Genomic DNA, 20,972 nt, shown 5'->3' on the forward strand with positions numbered 1-20,972 from the left:
AACTCCTGAGCTTAGGCAATCCACCTGCCTCAGCCTACCAAAGTTCTAAGACTACAGGCATGAACCACCGTGCCCAGCCTTGTGAGCTCTTTCTTCTGATGTGATACACTGTCTATGAATGAACAGGACCCACAAACTCACAAATTTCAGATGCATCGATCATACTGTGTTCGATGAAAATTTGTCTGTAAAACTTCCCATTAGTCAGAAAGTATATTCACTAGTTATATCAAAAAAAGGATGTTTAGTCTCTTTGCCAGAAAAGCCTTAAGACACTTTTTAAAATGGTTAGACCTACATTGGGTCTTCACATTTAGGAAGTGAGGTTGATGGTGAAACTTGATACTTTGACCAGAGGTGTCACTAAATGAAAATGACAGAAAGCTGGCCTGCTAGCTATGAAGAGATGAGTTCAGTGGACTTCAGCTGTGTTTTGTTTAGCCCATAATGACTGTTTTTGTGGCTCATCTAAGGCTTGGGATATGTATATATATATTTCTATTTCTTTTTCTTGCCAGCTTCCTTGATTGAAAGTTTTAATGGTGATGCAGAGTCAGTCAGTGATGTTCCGCCATCCACAGGAAATTCAGCATCTTTATCTCTTCCACTTGTACTGCAGCCTGGCCTCTCCGAGCCACCCCAGCCTCTACTACCTGCCTCAGCTCCGTCTGCTCCTCCGCCTGCTCCTTCCCTAGGACCTGGCTCCCAGCAAGCTGCATTTGGCAACCCCCCTGCTCTCTTACAACCTCCAGAAGTGCCTGTTCCCCACAGCACACAGTTTGCTGCTAATCATCAAGAGTTTATTCCACACCCCCAGGCACCGCAGCCCATCGTACCAGGACTTTCTGTTGTTGCTGGGGCTTCTGCATCAGCAGCGGCAGTGGCATCAGCTGTGGCAGCACCAGCCCCACCACAAAGTACTACTGAGCCCCTGCCAGCCATGGTCCAGACTCTGCCCCTGGGTGCCAACTCTGTCCTAACTAATAATCCCACAATAACCATCACCCCGACTCCCAACACAGCTATCCTGCAATCCAGCCTAGTCATGGGAGAACAGAACTTACAATGGATATTAAATGGTGCCACCAGTTCTCCACAAAACCAAGAACAAATTGTAAGTATTATGTATAAATATACCCAGTGGGGTGAAGTGTGTTTACATAGGTGACGTGTTCAGAAGTTTTTACTTCAAAAAGAAAAGTGGCTGTCATATCCACCATGAAACTTGTCAATGACTACCTTTTAGTCATTTTCCACATAATCAAGTGGTATAGATGTAGGAAATGCTGTGGTCAGTACCTACAATAAGGAGGCAGAGAAACAGTCTTTATCTAGCAGGAGGCACTCGAACAAATATTCCTACTGATACTGGAATCTAATCACATCTTCTAGTATAAAAAAGCAGTCAGCAAACTCCAGAGGCCCCAGAATATTCCAGAAAAAGAAGGTTGTCTTCAAGGCAGAGTCAGACTGATGTGAGGGACTGATGTGACCCAGTCAGATGGCACCGGATAGCAGTGGCCAAGTCAGAGAACTAATCTGCTCCCACAGCCCATCATAGAATCATTTTCTGAGGAAGTGCTTGGTCTTGATGACTAGGGAAATGACTTGGTCTTTCAGTTAATGCTTCATGGTGAAGAATTGTCTCAGGGTGGCCAATCTCACAACTTTGAAAGCCTGATATTTGCCATATACCACACTGAATATCTGGAGGATACAGAAAAGAGAAAAAAAACATGATTTATTTTTTTATAAAAACGTATATTCTAGTTAAAGAGGCTAAAAATGCCAAAAAGAAAGTTAATATTACCAGTAGATTAAGTACTAAATACTAATAATGATAATTTAAAAAACATCAACAGCTATTATTTATTGAGTCCTTACTATGTGTAAGGACTTATGTGCTACATATTTTTTAAAATTGAGGATTTGCAACGTGTCAGTTATTACCTATGTACATTATTTTTAGATTACTTTTTTTTGGACTTTATTGAACAGATGGTACAGAGAGTTTCCATAAACCTTTCTCCATCCCCAGTTTCCCCTCTTATTATTATCATTATTATATATTTTGAGGCAGGATCTGGCTCTGTCACCCACGCTAGAGTGCAGTGGTGCTATCTCAGCTCACTGCAACCTCCGCCTCTCGAGCTCAAGCCATCCTCCCACCTTAGTCTCCTAACTGGGACTACAGGCACCCACCACCACGACTGGCTAATTTTTTGTATTTTTTATAGAGATGGGGTTTCGCCATGTTGCCTAGGCTGGTCTTGAACTCCTAGACTCAAGCGATCTGCCTGCCTCAGTCTCCCAAAGTGCTGGGACCATAGGCGTGAGCCATCATGCCCAGCCCTCCCTCCCCTATTATTATTATTATTTTTTATCTGTATCATCTTGTGTTTGTCCCCTGTTACTAACATCTTGCAACAGTGTGGTACGTTGGTTACATCTGATGAACCAGTATTGATACATTATTATTATCTAAAGTCCATAGTTTACATTAGGGTCCATTCTTTGTGCTGTACAGTTCTACTGGTTTTGACAAATGCGTAATGTCATCTATCTACCATTATAATATCCAGAATAGTTTCACTTTTTAAAAAATTCCTTGTCCTTCACTTATTCATCCCTGCTACGTCTTCCCCCTCCCCTAGTAATCATTGATATTTTTACTATCTCTGTATACCTGCAGCTCTGTGTGTCACACAAAGCACATTTTAACATATTACAACAATCCTAGGAGGTAGGTCTAATTTTCCCAATGGAGGGCAGAGGTCCAGAGAGGTTTGGTGACTGGCTGAAGTTCCCACAGCTCACAAGTGGCAAAGCTGGGATTTAAGCATAAGCAGATTGATCCCAGAGTTGGTGGCTCTTGGCCACTGCGTTGAGGGGTTCAGACACTAATGGTTTGTTGGGTGACCATACAGGTCAGGTGAGCCTTGAGATACGGGTAGGAATTAGATGGAGAAAAGGATGGTACTAAGTTGGAGAATCTAGAGGTGGATGTATGCTACTATCAGACACACTAGAAAGGCGATTTGGGGCTCAATAGGGAGAACACTCAAATTCCAGAAGTAGGCTGCCAATCCTCTCTAGATCTAGAGAGCCTGTTTCCATTTCTAGATAGCCAGAGTCATTGGAAAGGGCTTTCCAGTGTTGTGACCCAGCCCGCCTCCATGTGGTTTTTATTGTTTTCTCTGGCCCTGTCCTGGGGTGCTGAGTGAAACAAGTCATCCCTTTTCTTTTCAGGTATTTAAATATGGGTCTCACTTCTCCTTTTTTTTTCTTTTTTTTTGAGTCAGATTCTTGCTTTGTTGCCCAGGCTGGAGTGCAGTGGTGCAGTCTTGGCTCACTGCAACCTCTGCCTCCTGGGTTCAAGCGATTCTCCTGACTCAGCCTCCCGAGTAGCTGGGACTACAGGCACACACCACCACGCCTGGCTAATTTTTGAATTTTTAGTAGAGACAGGGTTTCGCCGTGTTGGCCAGGCTGGTCTCCAACTCCTGGCCTCAGGTGATTTGCCCACCTTGGCCTCCTAAAGTGCTGGGATTACAAGCGTGAGCCACCATGCCCGGCCTCCATTATTATTTTATAGTATCATCTGCTATATAACTTAGCCAGAAGCTTTCACTTTCCTCCCACACTCATCTTAGAGGCACTTTTTAATTTCCTTTTTAGAGAGATAAAAGACAAAGCTGCCTCAAGATAAGACTTCAAGAAAGTAGAAACCTTTTAGCCCATGTAATAGGAAGTATAGTAGAGTGATAAGGGTGACTTTCTGGGCATGGGTTTGTAGTCCTGCTTAGTCATAATATAAATAATGAATGTTCTCGAACTCCTGACCTCAGGTGATCCACCCGCCTCGGCCTCCCAAAGTGCTGGGATTACAGGTGTGAGCCACCATGCCCGGCCTTAAATAATAATGTTTACTGAATGTTCACCATGCGCCAAGTGTCCTACGTGCATCATCTCATTTCATCCTCACAGGGGCCTTTGAAAGGTTTTTGGTTATTGTCTTAGTCCATTTTCTGTTGCTTAAAACAGAATACCCCAAACTGGGTAATTTATAAAGAAAACACATTTATTTCTTAGAGTTATGGAGGCTGAGAAGTCCAAAGTTGAGGGGCCACATCTGGAGGGCCGCCCTGCTGGTGTGGAACCCTCTGCAGAGTCCTGAGGCAGCACAGAGCATCACATGGCAAGGGGTTGAACATCCTAGCTCGGGACTCTCTTCTTATTATTTATTTATTTTATTTATTTTTATTTTTTTGAGATGGAGTCTCACACTGTCGCCCAGGCTGGAGTGCAGTGGCGAGATCTTGGCTCACTGCAACCTCCACCTCCCAGGTTCACACCATTCTCCTGCCTCAGCCTCCTGAGTAGCTGGGACTACAGGCACCCACCACCACGCCCAGCTAATTTTTTATATTTTTAGTAGAGACAGGGTTTCACCATGTTAGCCAGGATGGTCTCCATCTCCTGACCTTGTGATCCGCCCGCCTTGGCCTCCCAAAGTGCTGGGATCACAGGTGTGAGCCACCACTGTGCCCGGCCTTTTTGTTTGTTTGTTTGTTTAAGAGAGAGAATCTCACTATGTTCCAGGCTGGGCTGGCTTTAAACTCCTAGGCTCAAGCGATCCTCCCTCAGTCTTCCAAATAGCTGGGACTATAGGCATGTACCACCACACCCTGCTTCTCTTACTCTTCTTATAAAGCCACCAGTCCCACTCCCATGATAACCCATTAATCCATGAGTGAATTAATTCATTCATGACCCAGTCACCTCTTAAAAACCCAGCCTCTCAATACTGCCACACTGGGGATTAACTTTCAACATGAGTTTTGGAGGGGACAGATACTCCATCCATAGCAGTTATTATTCCTGTTTTTATAGGTGGGGAAACAAGACTCTAAGAGGTTAAATCACATGCTCAACATCAACAACTAATAAGTGGCAGAGCTTGGACTTGAATCCAAGTGTGGCCAAATCTAGGGCCCACCCTTGAACTATGCTGTGCACCTTATAGCACAAGGCCTTTACAGGGCTGTCTGCCTGTGAGAGGAAGCCTTAGCCTGTCCTTGGCATGCAACTTAATCTCTGAGGGGAAAAAAACTTTTCAGCTTTCTTAGAAGTATTGGGAGGCAGCAGGGAAGGTGGAGAATCTGAAGGAAAGCTAGCCCTGGGATCCCTCTGAGAAGACCATCTGCTTGAGAAAAGCAACCTTGGAGGAGGAGGAGCCTTTGGATACAGAACCTACTGGATTAGGCAGCTGGGAGCCAGCCAACTAGTAGCGTACAAAGCTAGCTACGTTGTCAGCACTGAATGTCAAACAGTGCAGTGACCTCATGTCAGAGCACAAACAAAACATCACTCAGTACAAAAACCCCTGAACACTAAGGGTTTTCTGTCGTCTTGGATGACCATTACAATCAGGGAGGCTTCAGGTCCCTGGGGATCTGCCATATTACAGTGGCTATAAATGGGATTTCTTTTTCTTTTTTCAGCAGCAAGCATCTAAAGTTGAGAAGGTGTTTTTTACCACTGCAGTACCAGTAGCCAGTAGCCCAGGTATGTAATTCCATGTTAGCCTTAAGAGAAGGCAACTCTGTGGGCCCCTTGAGGCACAGCTAATTACTGCTTTGTCCCAGTTTCTAAAACTTTAAAAATCTTTAAACAGCCTCAGTTAAATTCTTCACATTGTATTGTTGGCCAGAGTATTTCATATTCTCACAACTATTAAAAGTTAGTATACTTCTGGCCAAAATACTGTGTTTAACATTCTTTAGTAACAGTTCTTTCTCTTTCAGATACAGCTTTAAAATGTAGCCAGAAAAAAATTTTTGAATCACAGTTAATGCTAAAGAGGGCAGTTGTTAATTCACTGGACTCTTTTCTAATTACAGTAATGAAGAAATAGCATCTGGGTCAGAGACACATAGAGAGCTGAAAGTTCCTTTTATTCAAATTCTTTATTTTATCGATTAAGACACTGGGACCCAGAAAAATTAAATGACTCCCCCAAGGTTATAAGTGAATTTATGGTGGAACCAAAGCACTAGTTGTCAGGCCTCCCAGTTCCCACCCTGTTCTCCTGCTCATTGGCCTTTGTTTTGTTTTGTTTTTGAGACAAGGTCTTGCTGTCACCCAGGCCACAGTGTGGTGGCACGATCACAGCTCACTGCAGCCTGGACCTCCTGGGCTCAGGCAGTCCTCTTGCCTCAGCCCCCCCAAGTAGCTGGGACCATAGGCATGCACCACCATGCCTGGTTAATTTTTCTTTTTCTTTTTTTTTTTTTTGAGATGGAGTCACGTTCTGTTGCGGAGGCTGGAGTGCAGTGGCGCAATCCCGGCTCACTGCAACCCCTGCCTCCCAGGTTCAAGTGATTCTCATGCCTCAGCCTCCCAAGTAGCTGGGATTCCAGGCACTCACCACCATGTCCAGCTACTTTTTGTATTTTGAGTAGAGACAAGGATTCACCATGTTGGCCAGGCTGGTCTCGAACTCTTGACCTCAAGTGATCTGCCCACCTTGGCCTCCCAAAGTGCTGGGATTACAGGCGTGAGCCACCAAGCCCGGCCTAATTTTTCTTTATTATGTGTAGAAACAAAGTCTCACTATATTGTTCAGACTGGTCTCAAACACCTGGGCTCAAGAGATCCTCCCTCCTCAGCCTGCCAAAGTACAGGGATTACATACAGGCATGAGCCACTGCACCTGGTCCTTCCCATTGGTCCTTAGCTCTGTCAAGACACACAAAGTCTGGCTGAATATGGAGCAAGTGTTCGCACAACACATGAAAGAGAGATGAGTAAGATGTCCTAAAGGAGCTCAGAGTCTCCTGGGCAGGCAGAACCAAGCAGGTCCTGTACCGCAAGGAGAGAGGTGTGGAAGGAAGATAGCAGCACTGTGCATGTGTGCTGGGAAGCTGGGTACGTGCTTCATCCAAGCTAGCCCTCTGCATAGGCCTACAGAAGTGGGGGAGTGAGCTAGGTCTTGAAAGATGAGTGTCAGTTCTCCAGAAGAGTAGTGTCCAGGGATTTTAGGCATAAGGAAGAGCCCACAGGCCCAGGGATGTAAAGAACGTGTCAGGAACAAGGTAGGCATCCACATGGAGGGTGCAGTGGAGAATGACTGGAAATGAAGCTGGAAATACAGAGTGCATCTAGATTGTGTGTGTGACTTTCTAAGGAAAGGGGACTTTGTCTTCGGCTGGGGAGTGTCCCTCTTTTACCTCAGAGGGCATGTGGTCCAATTTAAAGCAGAACAAACCCCGAAGTGTGGTGACCATCCTTCCCATGGTTCCCATGGCAATCTGCTCTCACCTAGCCCGTGTATCCCTGTCCCTCATGCTCCTGCCTCTGCAGCTACTTGAAGAGCAGTCTCTCTCGCCTCTCTCGCAGGGAGCTCTGTCCAGCAGATTGGCCTCAGTGTTCCTGTGATCATCATCAAACAAGAAGAGGCATGTCAGTGTCAGTGTGCATGCCGGGACTCTGCAAAGGAGCGGGCAACCAGCAGGAGAAAGGGCTGCTCCTCCCCACCCCCTCCAGAGCCGAGCCCTCAGGCTCCTGATGGGCCCAGCCTGCAGCTCCCAGCGCAGACTTTCTCTTCAGCCCCTGTTCCCCAGTCATCATCCTCTACCATACCCTCCTCCTGTGAGCAAAGCCGGCAAGCAGAGACTCCTTCAGACCCTCAGACAGAAACGTTAAGTGCCATGGATGTGTCAGAATTTCTGTCCCTCCAGAGCCTGGACACTCCGTCCAATCTGATTCCCATTGAAGCACTACTGCAGGGGGAGGAGGAGATGGGCCTCACCAGCAGCTTCTCCAAGTGAAGGGCCCGTGTGTGCTCACCTGCGGGAAAAAGTGGGTGAGCAGGAGGCATGAGGTACAATGCCTGCCATCATGGGTCAGAAATTTGAAGGATGAAGAAATCTACTGTTTGAAATCCTCACCTTTCAGACGTATTTTCTTTATTCACATCCCAGGAGCATCCATTTTAAGGAACTAATCTTTGGAAAAAAACAAAAAACAACAAAAAAAGCTAAGTTATAAGTGAACTGTTTGGCTGCACTGTATGTCACTTTTGCTTGTTGTCATGTGAACTTGGAAACTAAGGTTACTCGTGTGCATAAAAATTCTAAATGAAAGGGTGTGGTTTCCATCAATCTGATGCTGCCCATCGCTTGCACTGGGGTCTTTGTGGATTGGGCAGGAGAGTTCAGTGTGTTGGGTGTTGCTCCTTCCTGTGTGTCTTTTGAATCTGAGGCTGACATTTGCTTGGAAGGCCAGACCCTTGCTTCATCAGAGAGGGCAGTGGCAAAGGCCAGTGAGGCAGCTGTGAGTTGGACAGGGTTCAGGTGAGATGGTGTTGTCATTTGTGCTTAGTGTTGGTGGTGCTCAGGGTGGATGACACGGGTCGTTCTGCAGCCCGCTTCAGCACAAATAGGCAGTTTAAGGCCTGGCTCACAGGCTGTGGGGTTGATCTGGCTCTGCAGAGGCCCTAGGCAGCTTGTTGACTGCTGTCTGTCGATGACATGTGCAAAGCAGGTTCTAGCAACATGATCACTGTCTTTGCCTTCCTGGTTCTTTCTCTCAGTTGGTTGCCAGGGCTTGCAGATCGCAGTGAATTTTCCTTGGGGAACATCGCTGTTTTGTCCTAGAGAGAACTTGTGGCTTATGGCCAGTTGCTGTTTGGTGGTCTGCCTTCTTTTTAATGGTATTTTCTTCCTCAGAGCAGAAGGGCCGCATTTTGCTTATCAGAAGAAGGTGCAGATTTAAGGGAATTCGTATGAGGTGGCATATAATTGGCAGGCCAGGTGTCCTGGTTCCAGGTTCCAGCCAGGCTTTGGGTTGCCCCCTCCATCTCTGCCCCCCTCTGGATTTTGCATACAGCCTCATACAGTGCAAACAAGGATGTGACTTGCTCAGCTTAGTCATGTGATTTATTTAAAAAAAAAGAAAAAAAAGAAAAATCACAAAACGATGATCTTCTACTCAGGGTATAGCAAAACAAAAAAATTCCCTTTCCACCAAAAAGCCTGAAATGTTGCAATAAGTTATCTCATTTGGAATGTTTCACTAAGTTGTGTTATAGGAAAAAAATTGTGTGTGTGTGTGTGTATAGAATTATATCCATCTGTCTGCCTTTGGCTCCAAGTCATTGCCTCTTAAAATAAAAGATACAGTCCACACTAGCATGAAGGTTTCTCTCAACAGGCTATATTAACATAGTCATGAGTGCTGACCAAACTCACCAAGCTCAGAGGCCAGGCATGGCCCAAGGTGCAGAATAGGCCTCTGCCTCCCAAGAGCCATTTTCCTGCCCTGAGCAAAGAGTGGTGGTCCACAAACAAGGCTGCTCTTCCAAACTGACAGTGTCAGGCAGGAAGCAGCCATAATTTTGCCTTGCATTTTCATTCCCTAATGTAAAGGGATCTGCATTGGTCACTCTCCTGTTCTCTGAGCCATTGCTCAGGGCCAGCCAAGACATTATTGAGAGCAGATAATTTACCTTGGAGCCAAGGGCCCTCCCTGGCTTTAGCAAGGATGTTCAGGGACAGACAAAGAGGGCAGTGGTGGTGAATGTTGTTACTGCCATGAGGAGAAATGGTCTTACCTACAAGCAGCCAATTTCTCATTCCAGGACTCTAGCCAGAAGAATTGACTTCTTTTTTTTTTTGAGACGGAGTTTCACTTTTGTTGCCCAGGCTGGAGTGCAGTGGCCCCGATCTTGGCTCACCACAACCTCCGCTTCCCAGGTTCAAGCAATTCTGCCTCAGCCTCCCGAGTAGCTGGGATTACAGGCGTGCACCACCACGCCTGACTAATTTTGTATTTTTAGTAGAGACAGGGTTTCTCCATGTTGGTCAGGCTGGTCTCGAACTCCCAACCTCAGGTGATCTGCCCGCCTCGGCCTCCCAAAGTGCTGGGATTACACGTGTGAGCCACCGTGCCTGGTCTAGGGAATTGACTTCTTTTTGACCTTCTGCACTCCCTTCTCCAAAAGGATTGTGGCTTCTGATGACCACTGACCTCAGCAGAAATTGATAAGGCAGGAGGAATTTCCTGTTAACACAGTGGGTTAGTCCTCCTGGAAAACCAGCTGCTGAGCATGAGTTTTCCTTGGATCTCTCTGGGCCTTGCACCCACAGGAAGCTTTGAGGTAGGGCCCTTGGTGTTTACAACTTCTGAGAGAGTAGTGATGGGACCCCAAAGTAAGCTAGTATCAGAGGGCAGTAATGACCTTCCCATATGCCCATCCTGTGGTCACCTGGGATTTGGATTCCCTGGGAGTGGAGGTGGGAAATAGGAGCCCAGGGAAGGAGATTTGAAGCACCCATGGTTTAAATATCGACTCTTCCTGGCTAGCCAGGGCGTGCTCATGTTGGGGCCTACCCAGGTCAGTGGCCTTTTCACTCTCAAAGATCAGGGGTGACGAAGCAGCATCTTAAACAGTATTTAGGCTGACAGATTTTTCCAGTTGAAGAAGCTGAAGTATCTGCCTTTTGAGGGTGACTTTAGATTACAAGAAAGACTATCAGATCCAATCAGCTTTTGAAAAATCAGGAATGTGCTTAAAATGCCAGTGAGTTGTGAAGATCAGGTTTATTTCCCAGGGTAGGCAGTCTTCCTTTCCCTCCTTTTCCAGTTCTTTTTTTCCTACCTGCCCTTCTGTAAGCCTGGTCTCTAGTGCCAAGGACCTTGGAAGAAAGAGGGCCCCTAGCTAAGCTGGAGCCAGAAAGAACCTTCATGGTGAGTGTGGTTTCCCAAACGTGGGAAATGAACCTAGGGTGAGATTAGGGAGGATTTGTAGAATTCTAGCAGGTAAAAATCAAGCCTTTTTCCTCTCCCATAGTAAACTTAACTATTTTCACCCTGTACATTATCTTCTAGTTCCTACTAACATCTCCAATTAGACAACCGCTTCAAAGGGTGCTTAGCACCAGGGATTGGGGTTCATGGACTTAGGAGGTGGTAAGGAAACTGACTGGCACCACCAAACTGCCTTAGTGAACTTGGCCCTTCCCAGGCAGGTAGGTTGGGCATTGAGGGAAAGTGGCCCAGTCTTTCCTGGCAGGGTCTGGCCAGTCTCATGGGAGCACCACTAGTGTGGTGACAGAAGTGGTGTCATTTATTGAATTCCACCTCCGTTTAGAAGGAGATCATGGTACAAAGCCCAGGAGGGGCCTTAAGATGTGAAGATCTCTCTGAGTAAAAGGCAAGGGGCTTCTCTTCTTCACCTCTGGGATAGGTGGTAGATCGGAGAGTTTTATTTTCAGGGTCAAGGCTGTGGACTGATGGGGATATTGGAGGGTGGGTGGGTTTTCCTGAGAGACTTTGTATAATGCTGAATGTGTCCAGAGGGACAAGTTTGCAGAACCTCATATTGGTATATTAAAGAAATAATAAAATAAAAAAGCACTTTAGGTTATTTTATCTTTAACCCGATTGCTGCAATTTCTTTTGTGTGTATATATACATATATATACTTTCCACAAAGTTTATTTTTTGCTCAGAATAAAAAGTTAAATTGAGGTGTGAAAAGAAAAGCACTTACCTTGGTGCAATATGTGTAGCTTGATGGTCGTTGTCCCATGTGGCCCTGGCCTGGCCGCGTTTTTCCGCTCAATCAGCCCTGTGCTATGAGGCTGTCCATAGAGAAACACTATTATGCATTCTCAGCAACCGCTCAATCTATGCAAGCCTTCCCTGTGTGCCCCAGGGCGCCCCCTCAGGCTCTCTGAAGAACTGCTGTGGGTCCTGTTTTCTGCTGACTGTTGAGGCCCTTTTTCATCACTTCTTGGTCTCTCGCCATCTTTTCCCTCTTCACCATTACAAAATGATGCCTGAAAGGAACAGATTGTTCCTAGGTAGAAACCTGGCACCTTCTAGACTTTGATATTTGTAATCACATCCATTGTCCTTAAAGACTTTTCCAGAGTCATTGAAACCATTGATTTGTGGAACTGCAACAGTATTTCTCAAGAGTTTACAATTGTCTTACACCACCAATCAGAAATATGTTTGGGGGGGCATGGGTGGCAGGGGGCAACATGAGCCATTTCCATACTGGTCCCCATACTACCTGTGTTGGTTCCTTAAGCAAAAAGGCCTCCAGCCTTCATTAAATCCTATAAACAAACATTAAATCCCATGAATCATTATCAACTTTCTTCCTTTATTCCACCTCCCCGATTTTATCTTCAATTCTCAGGCTATAGAATAGATGAGTTTTAAAATATACTTCAGCCACCCTTTACTCCATCTCCCCCACTTTATCTTCAATTCTCAAATTCTCAGGCTATAGAATAGGCAAGTTTTAAAATATAATTCAGCCAAAGCAGAAAGATTTTCATAGATCTAATATGCAAATGGTTCTGCTGGGACATAGATCAGAAATTATCTGTTCCTTAATATTTCGGGGTGGAGGCAACAAAACTGGAGCATATTTCTGATTGGTTAGCCATATTAGCCTGTTTCCTCTTGCATGTTTTTTTAGGGAGGGAAGGGGTCCTGTATTTCTTCTCATGCCCTTAGGGGAAGCCAACGACCACTGGGCATTTCTCACTGTTACTCCTGTTCAAGAGAGGGCTTCTCAGTCTGCACTGAAAAATGCAAATTAAACTGGATCTTTATGTCAATGTGTACATAGTACAAGCTTTTCTACTGGAATTGAGGTTCAAAACCACATGCTGCCCTTTTGGTGGTGTGCCTGTTGGGCCAAAATTGGGCGATCACGTAGTGTCCCTTTCTCAGCTCAATGCAGTTTCTACTTTTTCTTATGGGAAAATTTTTCATAAAACCTTTTTGCACCAAAACCCAGGGGTGTTTTTTGCAATATCCTTGTTATCCTCGTAGTGTGCCAAGTCAGAGGCTTCTCTTGCCCTTTTCCTGCTGTGTTCTCAGGCCTCCCAAGGGCTGTTTGACTCAACAGTCTACATCCTTAGTTGTGTTTTGGAGAATGTGAGGGTGGGGGTCAGAGTTCAAAGCGTCTGTTCCCTTTTCCTGTGAACTCTTCCTAGTCCGTTTGGGGAAGGTGGCTGGCAACAGATTGTTGCTTAATCTCTGGCTCAGATCTTCTAGCCAGGAAAGGCAAGAGCCCCCAAGAGCCCTCTTTTTTTTTGACATACACTAATCATTGGCCGGGGTCTTGGTGACAACTTTTAAAATCCCAAATAGTTTTATTTGGATTATGTAAAAGTAAGTGTGAAACATGGGAACAACAGACTTCCACTGAGCGATATGAAAACGTTACAGGTTCAGTACTTCCAAAGGAAGAAACCTCCAAACCCAAAAAAGAATAAATACGAATTTGTATTTTTGAAGAATGTGAAATAATGGTGTTTGCTTAATTGCTCATTTTGTATAAACTTAATATTGTACTTTAAAATATCTGCTAAGAAGTGAAAATTTAACTTTTTGGAATTGAAAAAGCAATATTAAATACTAATGAAATCCTAATTAAATGCTTATTTAAATCTGGTAGTATCTGTGGCATTTCTTCCCAACCCTGTCTATAGTTGACATTTTTCCACCATTCCCCCCTTCCCAGCCATCAGTCTTGGAGAGGGAGGGGACAGAAAGGAAACGTCGGTCACCAGGAGAGTCTGCAGGTTTCCTTTTAATCAAGGCTCTGCTGAAGGTGTTTTGTGGGGCTAAAAGCCCCCAAAGCATGAAATGGACATGTAACATCACCTGGATCCCCCATAGCAGGCCAGACCACTCTGGCGAGCACTGCTGGTCTGCCCAAATCTGGGTAATCAGACTGGGTATTCATTGGCTACATTTCAAAGCACAGCACTGCTTCCAGCCAGGATGAAGTGGGAGTGAACCCAGCTGCTAGCAGAGCTGCCATTCCAGGCTGAGAGCCAGCCAAGTACCAGCCACTGCCAGTGAAGACTGGCCCCTTTACTGAAGGGAGTTGTTCAGAGTCCAGCCATCGGCCCTGGGGAGGGAGAGAAGTCAGGGCATCCGGCTTGGGGATGGTCAGGGCTCCGCAGCTCCATCGCCAGCATCCTTTGGAAAGCCGCCTCTGGTGGCGACAGCCGGCTGCGGGGGCGCTCCGGGTTTGGCTGAGACGTTCTAGTTGGAACAGAAAGGAAAAAAGTGAGGCTGGGAGGAAAGGCCTTGGATTAGGCCCCACAAGGATATGGCCATTTGGCATTTGGATAGTATTAACTTTTTCGAAACCTCTCACCACATCAACGGAGGTTAGGGACAAAGCAGTGGAGAGATACTTCCCCTCTCCAGGGTAAGCTAGGGCTTGGCCAGCCTAGCCAGTGGGCAGACCCCACCCCACCCCGGCCCAGCCCAGGGTGGGCACTAACCCCGCCACCAGCCGGCTCCGGGCGCCGGCGGCCCAGCTGCCGTAACATCTCCTCGCAGGCTGCGATGGTGTCCAGGAGCTGCCGCTGCCGCTGCTCCACCGCGTCCAGCAGCTGCTGGGCGCGCTCCTCCCGGGGCGCCTGCGGGGGTGGCCTCCCGCCGAGCCCCAGCCCCGCCTTCCCGCGGTCCACGCCGGCAGCCTCCCTGCCCGAGCAAGAGACAGACGGTCAGGGCCGGCGCTTGCGCGGGGCCGAGCCCCTTCCCCCCGCCCCGACGGGCCCCCTCTCACCCCCGTGACCAGTCTGAGCCCGGGCCCCATTCCATCTCCGCTTGCGCGGCCCGACCACCGCCCCCCTTTCGGCCGCCCCCCTCCCCAGCGCTGTGTTAGGGCTCCGCAAGGCCGGGCCCCGCCCCGTCCCCACCGGTCTCCTTCAATCCTCCTGGGGGTCGTGGTCCCTTTAAGCTGCCCGGCGCAGAGGTGGGGCCGAGTCTCCCGGACCGGAAGCTGGCTGGGAGCGTCACTTCCTCCCGGAAGCGGGCCTGGGCGGATGTCTCCGGCGCGTCGGTGCAGGGGGATGAGGGCCGCGGTGGCTGCCAGCGTGGGGTTGAGCGAGGGGTCCGCTGGCTCCCGGAGCGGCCGCCTCTTCCGCCCGCCGAGCCCCGCTCCGGCGGCCCCCGGGGCCCGGCTGTTGCGGCTCCCGGGGAGCGGGGCCGTGCAGGCCGCGAGCCCGGAGCGCGCCGGCTGGACCGAGGCGCTGCGGGCCGCCGTGGCCGAGCTGCGCGCCGGCGCCGTGGTGGCCGTCCCCACCGATACGCTATACGGTCTGGCCTGCGCGGCGAGCTGCTCGGCGGCTCTGCGCGCTGTGTACCGCCTCAAGGGTCGCAGCGAGGCTAAGCCTCTGGCCGTATGCCTCGGCCGCGTGGCCGACGTCTACAGGTGAGGCCGCCCCGACCCGGCCCCGCTGGGGGCGGCACCGCGGGAGGGGTTTCCGGTGACAGGCTTGGGAGACTGAGGCGCAGAGAGCGGGAGGGGCTTGTCCAGGCTTACCAAGGAATCCGGAACTGGAAGTGTGTACCGAGGACTTAACGTGCCCCAGGCCCTGAACTACATGCTGCTGAGAGGCAGCAACACACGAGAAAGGCGGGGGCCCTGTACCCTTGGCGCATTTGTACTAATCGGGGAGGCCCCCAGGAAAAAAGGAAAGAAACACAGTAGCTTAATTTAATAGCGAATGCCTTGTAGAAAATAAAACGTGGAGCTTGATCCCACCCACTATCACGGTAGCACAGCGGTGCAGCTGTTGTAGTCCCTCAGACCAGAGGCACATAGGCGCCAAGCCAGGGGTGCCCCTCTGGAGCCCTGCTTTCTGCTCAAGCTCTTAGGGAAGTGAAGCAGGGAGACAGGCGGCTCCCATTGTAAACTTGAAGGATTCCTTTCCTACGTGTGCCTAGAGTCTAGGAAAGGACCACCAGTGGTCCTTCATTTTGAATGGATTTATGCTCCTGTGTTTCCCAGATACTGCCGTGTGAGAGTACCCGAGGGGCTCCTGAAAGACCTACTGCCAGGACCAGTGACCCTGGTGATGGAACGCTCGGAGGAGCTCAACAAGGACCTAAACCCTTTTACGCCTGTGAGTCAAGTTTTCTCTTGTGTTTCCAGACTCCAGGCCACTTGGCTTTCACTAGGATCCAGATCAGACTTACCCTCTACCCCTTCCAACCTTTCTCATGATCCCCTTCCCCCTGCCTTATAGCTTGTAGGCATTCGGATTCCTGATCATGCCTTTATGCAAGACTTGGCTCAGATGTTTGAGGGTCCGCTTGCTCTCACTAGCGCCAACCTCAGCTCCCAGGCCAGTTCTCTGAATGTCGAGGTGAGTTTACCCAGTCCTTCCCCTGGAAATGTCACCAGCCCAAACACTGTTTCCTGTGAATCAGTGGCATTGATAGTGCACTGGGATTGCCAGGCGTGAGAGTCCTTGGGCCAACAGTGGAAAGGTTTCCCAGCTGGCAGGGAGGCGGTGGGGGGCAATATAAATTAAAGGAATTTGATTTTGTCTCAAAGTCTGAAAAGCCAGGGGGAGAATTGGTGTTTTTTTCTTATTGTCTTTATAATAATAGGAAAGATTATGGTAAGAACAGTGTCTTCCTCTTTTTCTGGAGATAACAGTTTTTGGAGAGTACAGTTTAGGCTGTAAATCTTCACGACAGTGCTGTAAAGAAAGATGAAGAAGGCCAAGGGCAGTAGCTTATGCCTGTGACCCCAGAACTTTGGGAGGCCCAGGCAGGCGGATCACCTGAGATCAGGAGTTCGAGACCAGCCTGGCCCACATGACAAAAGTCCATCTCTAATAAAAAATACAAAAATTAGCCAGACATGGTGGCACATGCCTGTAGTCCAGCTACTCGGGAGGCTGAGGCAGGAGAATCACTTGAACCTGGGAGGTGGAGGTTACAGTGAACTGAGATTGTGCCATTGTACTCCAGCCAGGGCTCTAGAGAAAGACTCTGTCTCTTAAAAAAAAGGATGAAGTTTAGCTTCCAAAAAGTTAAATCACTTTTTCCAGGTCACGTAGCCATTAAGTGACTGGCTCAGATTTTTACCCAATTTTTGACTTTTTTTTTTTTTTTTTTTTTTTTGAGACAGAGTCTCGCTCTGTCGCCCAGGCTGGAGTGCAGTGGCCGGATCTCAGCTCACTGCAAGCTCCGCCTCCCGGGTTCACGCCATTCTCCTGCCTCAGCCTCCCGAGTAGCTGGGACTGCAGGCGCCCGCCACCACACCCGGCTGATTTTTTGTATTTTTAGTAGAGACGGGGTTTCACAGTGTTAGCCAGGATGATCTCGATCTCCTGATCTCGTGATCCACCCGCCTCGGCCTCCCAAAGTGCTGGGATTACAGGCGTGAGCCACCGCGCCTGGCTCCAGTTTTTGACTCTTGCCCCTGTTGTCTTATCTCTGCCACAAACCAGATCAAAGAAAGGATCATCCTAATCCTTTCTTGGCTACATAGATTAGAACAAAGGAGGACACGTAGAAATTTCAGTTCTTTTTCTTATTACCAAGATGTAAAACGTAGTTGTAAGCTACATTGTGTCCCCAGACTCTGGGCCAGAGACATAGTATCACACATAGTATCCAGCATCAGGCCTTGGGCTTCCTTGGGCTTTTTACATCCAGCTAATATGCCTGGATAGAGTAACTTGCGTGCAGTCACACAGAGATAGGATGGAAAGTCCAGAGTTGGAGCTCATATCTCTGCCCAGAACTCCATTCGATGGGGTTTTCCATGCCCAGACCTAGAGTGGGGCTCAGGGTTCTTGGAAAGTGAGAGTTCAGCATCCCTTCCCATTCTCAGAGTGCAGGTTTGACTTGGTCCTGGTGGCTGTACCCCAGGAGCAAGAATCGGGATGTGGCACAGAGAGGGGAGGTTTTTACCTTGTCAGCAGTCATTTGACCTGTCCAACACAGTAACTGGTATTTATGATTTCCTGTCCCAAATTCCCAGGCCTAACTGCTACTGCAGTGTCTTCATTGGAGGGACTGGGGAAGCTCTTTCTCAGTTAACAATTCAGTCCACTGTTCTAGGGGAGTATCCTTCTCATAGCCCAAAGACTGAGTGCTGGTGGCATGCAGAATCTACCATGTTCTATTCTTCATACCCTGATCAGAGTTGCAGTGAGATCCAGGAGCATGGTTCTAGAGCTAGAAGAAGCTGGAATCACTTGCTCCAGGTCACACAGTCATTAAGTGACCAGATTTTTACCTAGTTTTTTTGTTTTGTTTTGTTTGAGACAGAGTCTCACTCTGTTGCCCAGGCTGGCATGCAATGGCACCATCTCGGCTCACTGCAACCTTCACCTCCCAGATTCAAACAGTTCTGCCTCAGCCTCCTGAGTGAGTAGCTGGGATTACAGGCGCATGCCACCACACCCGGCTAATTTTTGTATTTTAGTAGAGACGGGGTTTCATCGTATTGGTCAGGCTGGTCTCAAACTCCTGGCCTCAAGAGATCCAGCCTCTCAAAATGCTGGGATTACAGGTGTGAGCCACCGTGCCCAGCCTTTTTACCTGGTTTTTGACTCTTGACCCTGTTCTCCTATCTCTGCCCCAAGCCAGGGCAAAGAAAAGGTCATGCTAATCCTGTCTTGGCTACATAAATTAGAACAAATGAAGACATAGGATTATCTAGTCCAGCCCACTTGTCTTGTAGGCCTGGATAGAGTAACTTGCGTGCAGTCACACAGAGATACAATGGAAAGTCCAGAGTTAGAGCCCGTATCTGTGCCCAGAACTCCATTCGTTGTACTTACATTTCCTAACTGAAGCAATGTATGACATTTCCTTTTGCCATAATAAGAATTCTTTAAGCCCTAGATAGGTGTTACTTGGGGTGCTAACCCAGGAGGGCTCCAAACCTCATAGAATGCAGTGTCCTTGGCACAGCTGACCTTAACTAAATGAAGCTCCTTTCTCTGCTTGGAGGAAGGTGACTTCTGTTTTGAGACTATATGGCCTTTGATGACTGCGTGCAGTTTAACATTATTGCATACACCAGGGATAGTGTCCATGCTCTTCCTTCTCCTTCTTCTCAGGAGTTCCGGGATCTCTGGCCTCAGTTGTCCTTGGTCATTGATGGGGGACAAATTGGGGGTGGCCAGAGCCCCGAGTGTCGCCTCGGCTCAACTGTGGTTGATTTGTCTGTGCCCGGAAAGTTTGGCATCATTCGTCCAGGCTGGTAAGTCTCATTCCTGTGGCGTGGGGAAATAATTTGAGGGAGGTTGGAGAGATGCAAAAAAGCTTTGACAAGATAAAGATGGTGCCTCCTATCTTGCCCTGAGGGAGTGTGGGCCAGGTTTGGAGAAGTGGTAGTTGGAGTGGGATTAAGTTTGCTGGCTTTCTTAGGATTCAGAAGGTTTCATCATGGATTGATGAACAGGGCATAACAAGGCTAGCCAGTTTCGATGTCCCTGCTCACCAGCTTCTGGTGGGCTTGGGACTTTGAGAAGTCAGACTGGTAACTGTCCTGTTTCCTCCTCAGTGCCCTGGAAAGTACTACAGCCATCCTCCAACAGAAGTATGGCCTGCTTCCCTCACATGCGTCCTACCTGTGAAACTCTGGGAAGCAGGAAGGCCCAAGGCCTGGTGCTGGATACTATGTGTCTGTCCACTGATGACTGGCAAGGCCTCATTTGCAGAGGCCACTGGAGCTAGGGCACTAGCCTGACTGTTAAGGCAATGTGTCTTTCTGAGCACTGGGAGCTGCTGGTTTACAGCTCGGGACAGGATGTATTGATTTGTAGTTTCATATATCAGCCAAAAGCTGAATGGAAAAGTTAAGAACATTCCTAGGTGGCCTTATTCTTTTTTTTTTTTTGAGAAGGAGTCTTGCTCCGTCACCCAGGCTGGAGTGCAGTGGCTGGATCTCAGCTGACTGCAAGCTCTGCCTCCCAGGTTTACGCCATTCTCCTGCCTCAGCCTCCTGAGTAGCTGGGACTACAGGTTCCTGCCACCTCGCCCGGCTAGTTTTTTTTTGTATTTTTTAGTAGAGACGGGGTTTCACCGTGTTAGCCAGGATGGTCTCGATCTCCTGACCTCGTGATCCGCCCATCTCGGCCTCCCAAAGTGCTGGGATTATAGGCTTGAGCCACCGCGCCTGGCCTAGATGGCCTTATTCTAATAAATTTCTTCTGTCTGTTTTGTTTTTCAGTTGAAAAGTAATTTAAATGACAGATTTAGAATCTAGTGAGAGCCTTCTCTCTGGTGGGTGGTGGCATTTAAGGTTCAAACCAGCTAGAAGTGCTGGTGCTGTTTAAGAAGTCTCAGGTGGCTGCGTGTGGTGGCTTGTGCCTGTAATCCCAACATTCTGGGAGGCCCAGGCGGGAGAACTGCTTGAGCCCAGGAGTTCAGAATCAGCCTGGGCAACATAGGAATACTCCATCTCATAAAAATTAATAAATAAAAAGTCTCAGGTGACCAAAGGCATGGGTTGGGCTCCTGAAGCTAGAACCAGGTTTGGATAAAGATTGAAGAGCCGCAGACCACTCTTCCCTCTGAGCCACTGGGCCTAGTGGTGTCATGTATTGTAATTGCTGGCAGGAAGAGCAGTCTTTTTGGTGTAATAGTGGGATGTCTGCTCAGTTGGCAAGGGTTCAGTCCAAACTGAAGAATACTGGGAAATAAACCTCCACTACCCTTTTCAGCCAGGGACTTTTTCCTTATTTATTCGTAAATTATAGTTAATTATACCCGTAATAGCCTTGTTTAAATCCAGTGTTCTGTGCAGCCTTTTGTCTATTTATATGTGTACCAAGTGTTAAACATAATTACTGTTGGGCATTTGAACTTTGTTTTTCTTTAAAGAAATGCTGCTATTAAACATATTTGTAAATGGTTTATTCTTCTTTTGAATTATTTCCTTAGGGTAGGAGATTAGGTCAAACTGTATGAAGTATTTATGGCTCTCAATATGGATTAGCCTTCAGAAGAACTGAGTCAAGTTACACTGCCATTAGCAATGTGTGAGAATGGCTGCCCCTGCCCCCTAGCCTTGCCATGTTTAGTATTTTTCAAATTGTGCGTGTGTGAAATGAAGCCTGTGTTGCTACCCTCTGTAAATTACCATATGTCAACATCCAACCCTTTCAACT

The 20,972-nt window shown here is 47.9% G+C and overlaps 3 protein-coding genes across 6 annotated transcripts in view; 2 read left to right on the top strand and 1 right to left on the bottom strand.

The window, feature by feature from the left end:
• MTF1 (metal regulatory transcription factor 1) overlaps positions 1–9,704 on the top strand; it is a 51,195-nt gene extending 41,491 nt beyond the window's left edge. For 2 of the 3 annotated variants that reach the window (XM_015135552.3, XM_077994131.1), the window contains 3 exons: positions 519–1,114; positions 5,505–5,568; positions 7,402–8,972. In XM_015135552.3, the coding sequence (XP_014991038.1) occupies positions 519–1,114; positions 5,505–5,568; positions 7,402–7,832 (1,091 nt within the window). In that variant the 3' untranslated portion in view covers positions 7,833–8,972. 3 annotated transcript variants of the gene reach the window in all.
• A 3,897-nt stretch (positions 9,705–13,601) lies between these two features.
• C1H1orf122 (chromosome 1 C1orf122 homolog) lies at positions 13,602–14,985 on the bottom strand. Of its 2 annotated transcripts, none has more exons than XM_028835796.2 (3): positions 14,748–14,985; positions 14,328–14,529; positions 13,602–14,082 (listed from the first exon to the last, which is right to left on the bottom strand). In XM_028835796.2, the coding sequence occupies exons 2-3, from the start codon at positions 14,373–14,375 to the stop codon at positions 13,987–13,989; spliced, it is 144 nt and encodes a 47-aa protein (XP_028691629.1). In that variant the 5' UTR covers positions 14,376–14,529; positions 14,748–14,985; the 3' UTR covers positions 13,602–13,986. The 2 variants fall into 2 exon arrangements, with proteins under 2 accessions (XP_028691629.1, XP_028691624.1); XM_028835791.2 differs by having other exon boundaries at positions 14,615–14,985.
• On the top strand, positions 14,846–20,717 carry YRDC (yrdC N6-threonylcarbamoyltransferase domain containing). The gene is made up of 5 exons (XM_002802325.4): positions 14,846–15,262; positions 15,842–15,956; positions 16,080–16,199; positions 18,918–19,060; positions 19,364–20,717. The coding sequence occupies exons 1-5, from the start codon at positions 14,874–14,876 to the stop codon at positions 19,434–19,436; spliced, it is 840 nt and encodes a 279-aa protein (XP_002802371.2). The 5' UTR covers positions 14,846–14,873; the 3' UTR covers positions 19,437–20,717.
• The last annotated feature ends 255 nt before the right edge of the window (positions 20,718–20,972 follow it).

Source organism: Macaca mulatta, chromosome 1, assembly GCF_049350105.2.
Source record: "Macaca mulatta isolate MMU2019108-1 chromosome 1, T2T-MMU8v2.0, whole genome shotgun sequence".
Taxonomy (NCBI): Eukaryota; Metazoa; Chordata; class Mammalia; order Primates; family Cercopithecidae; genus Macaca; species Macaca mulatta.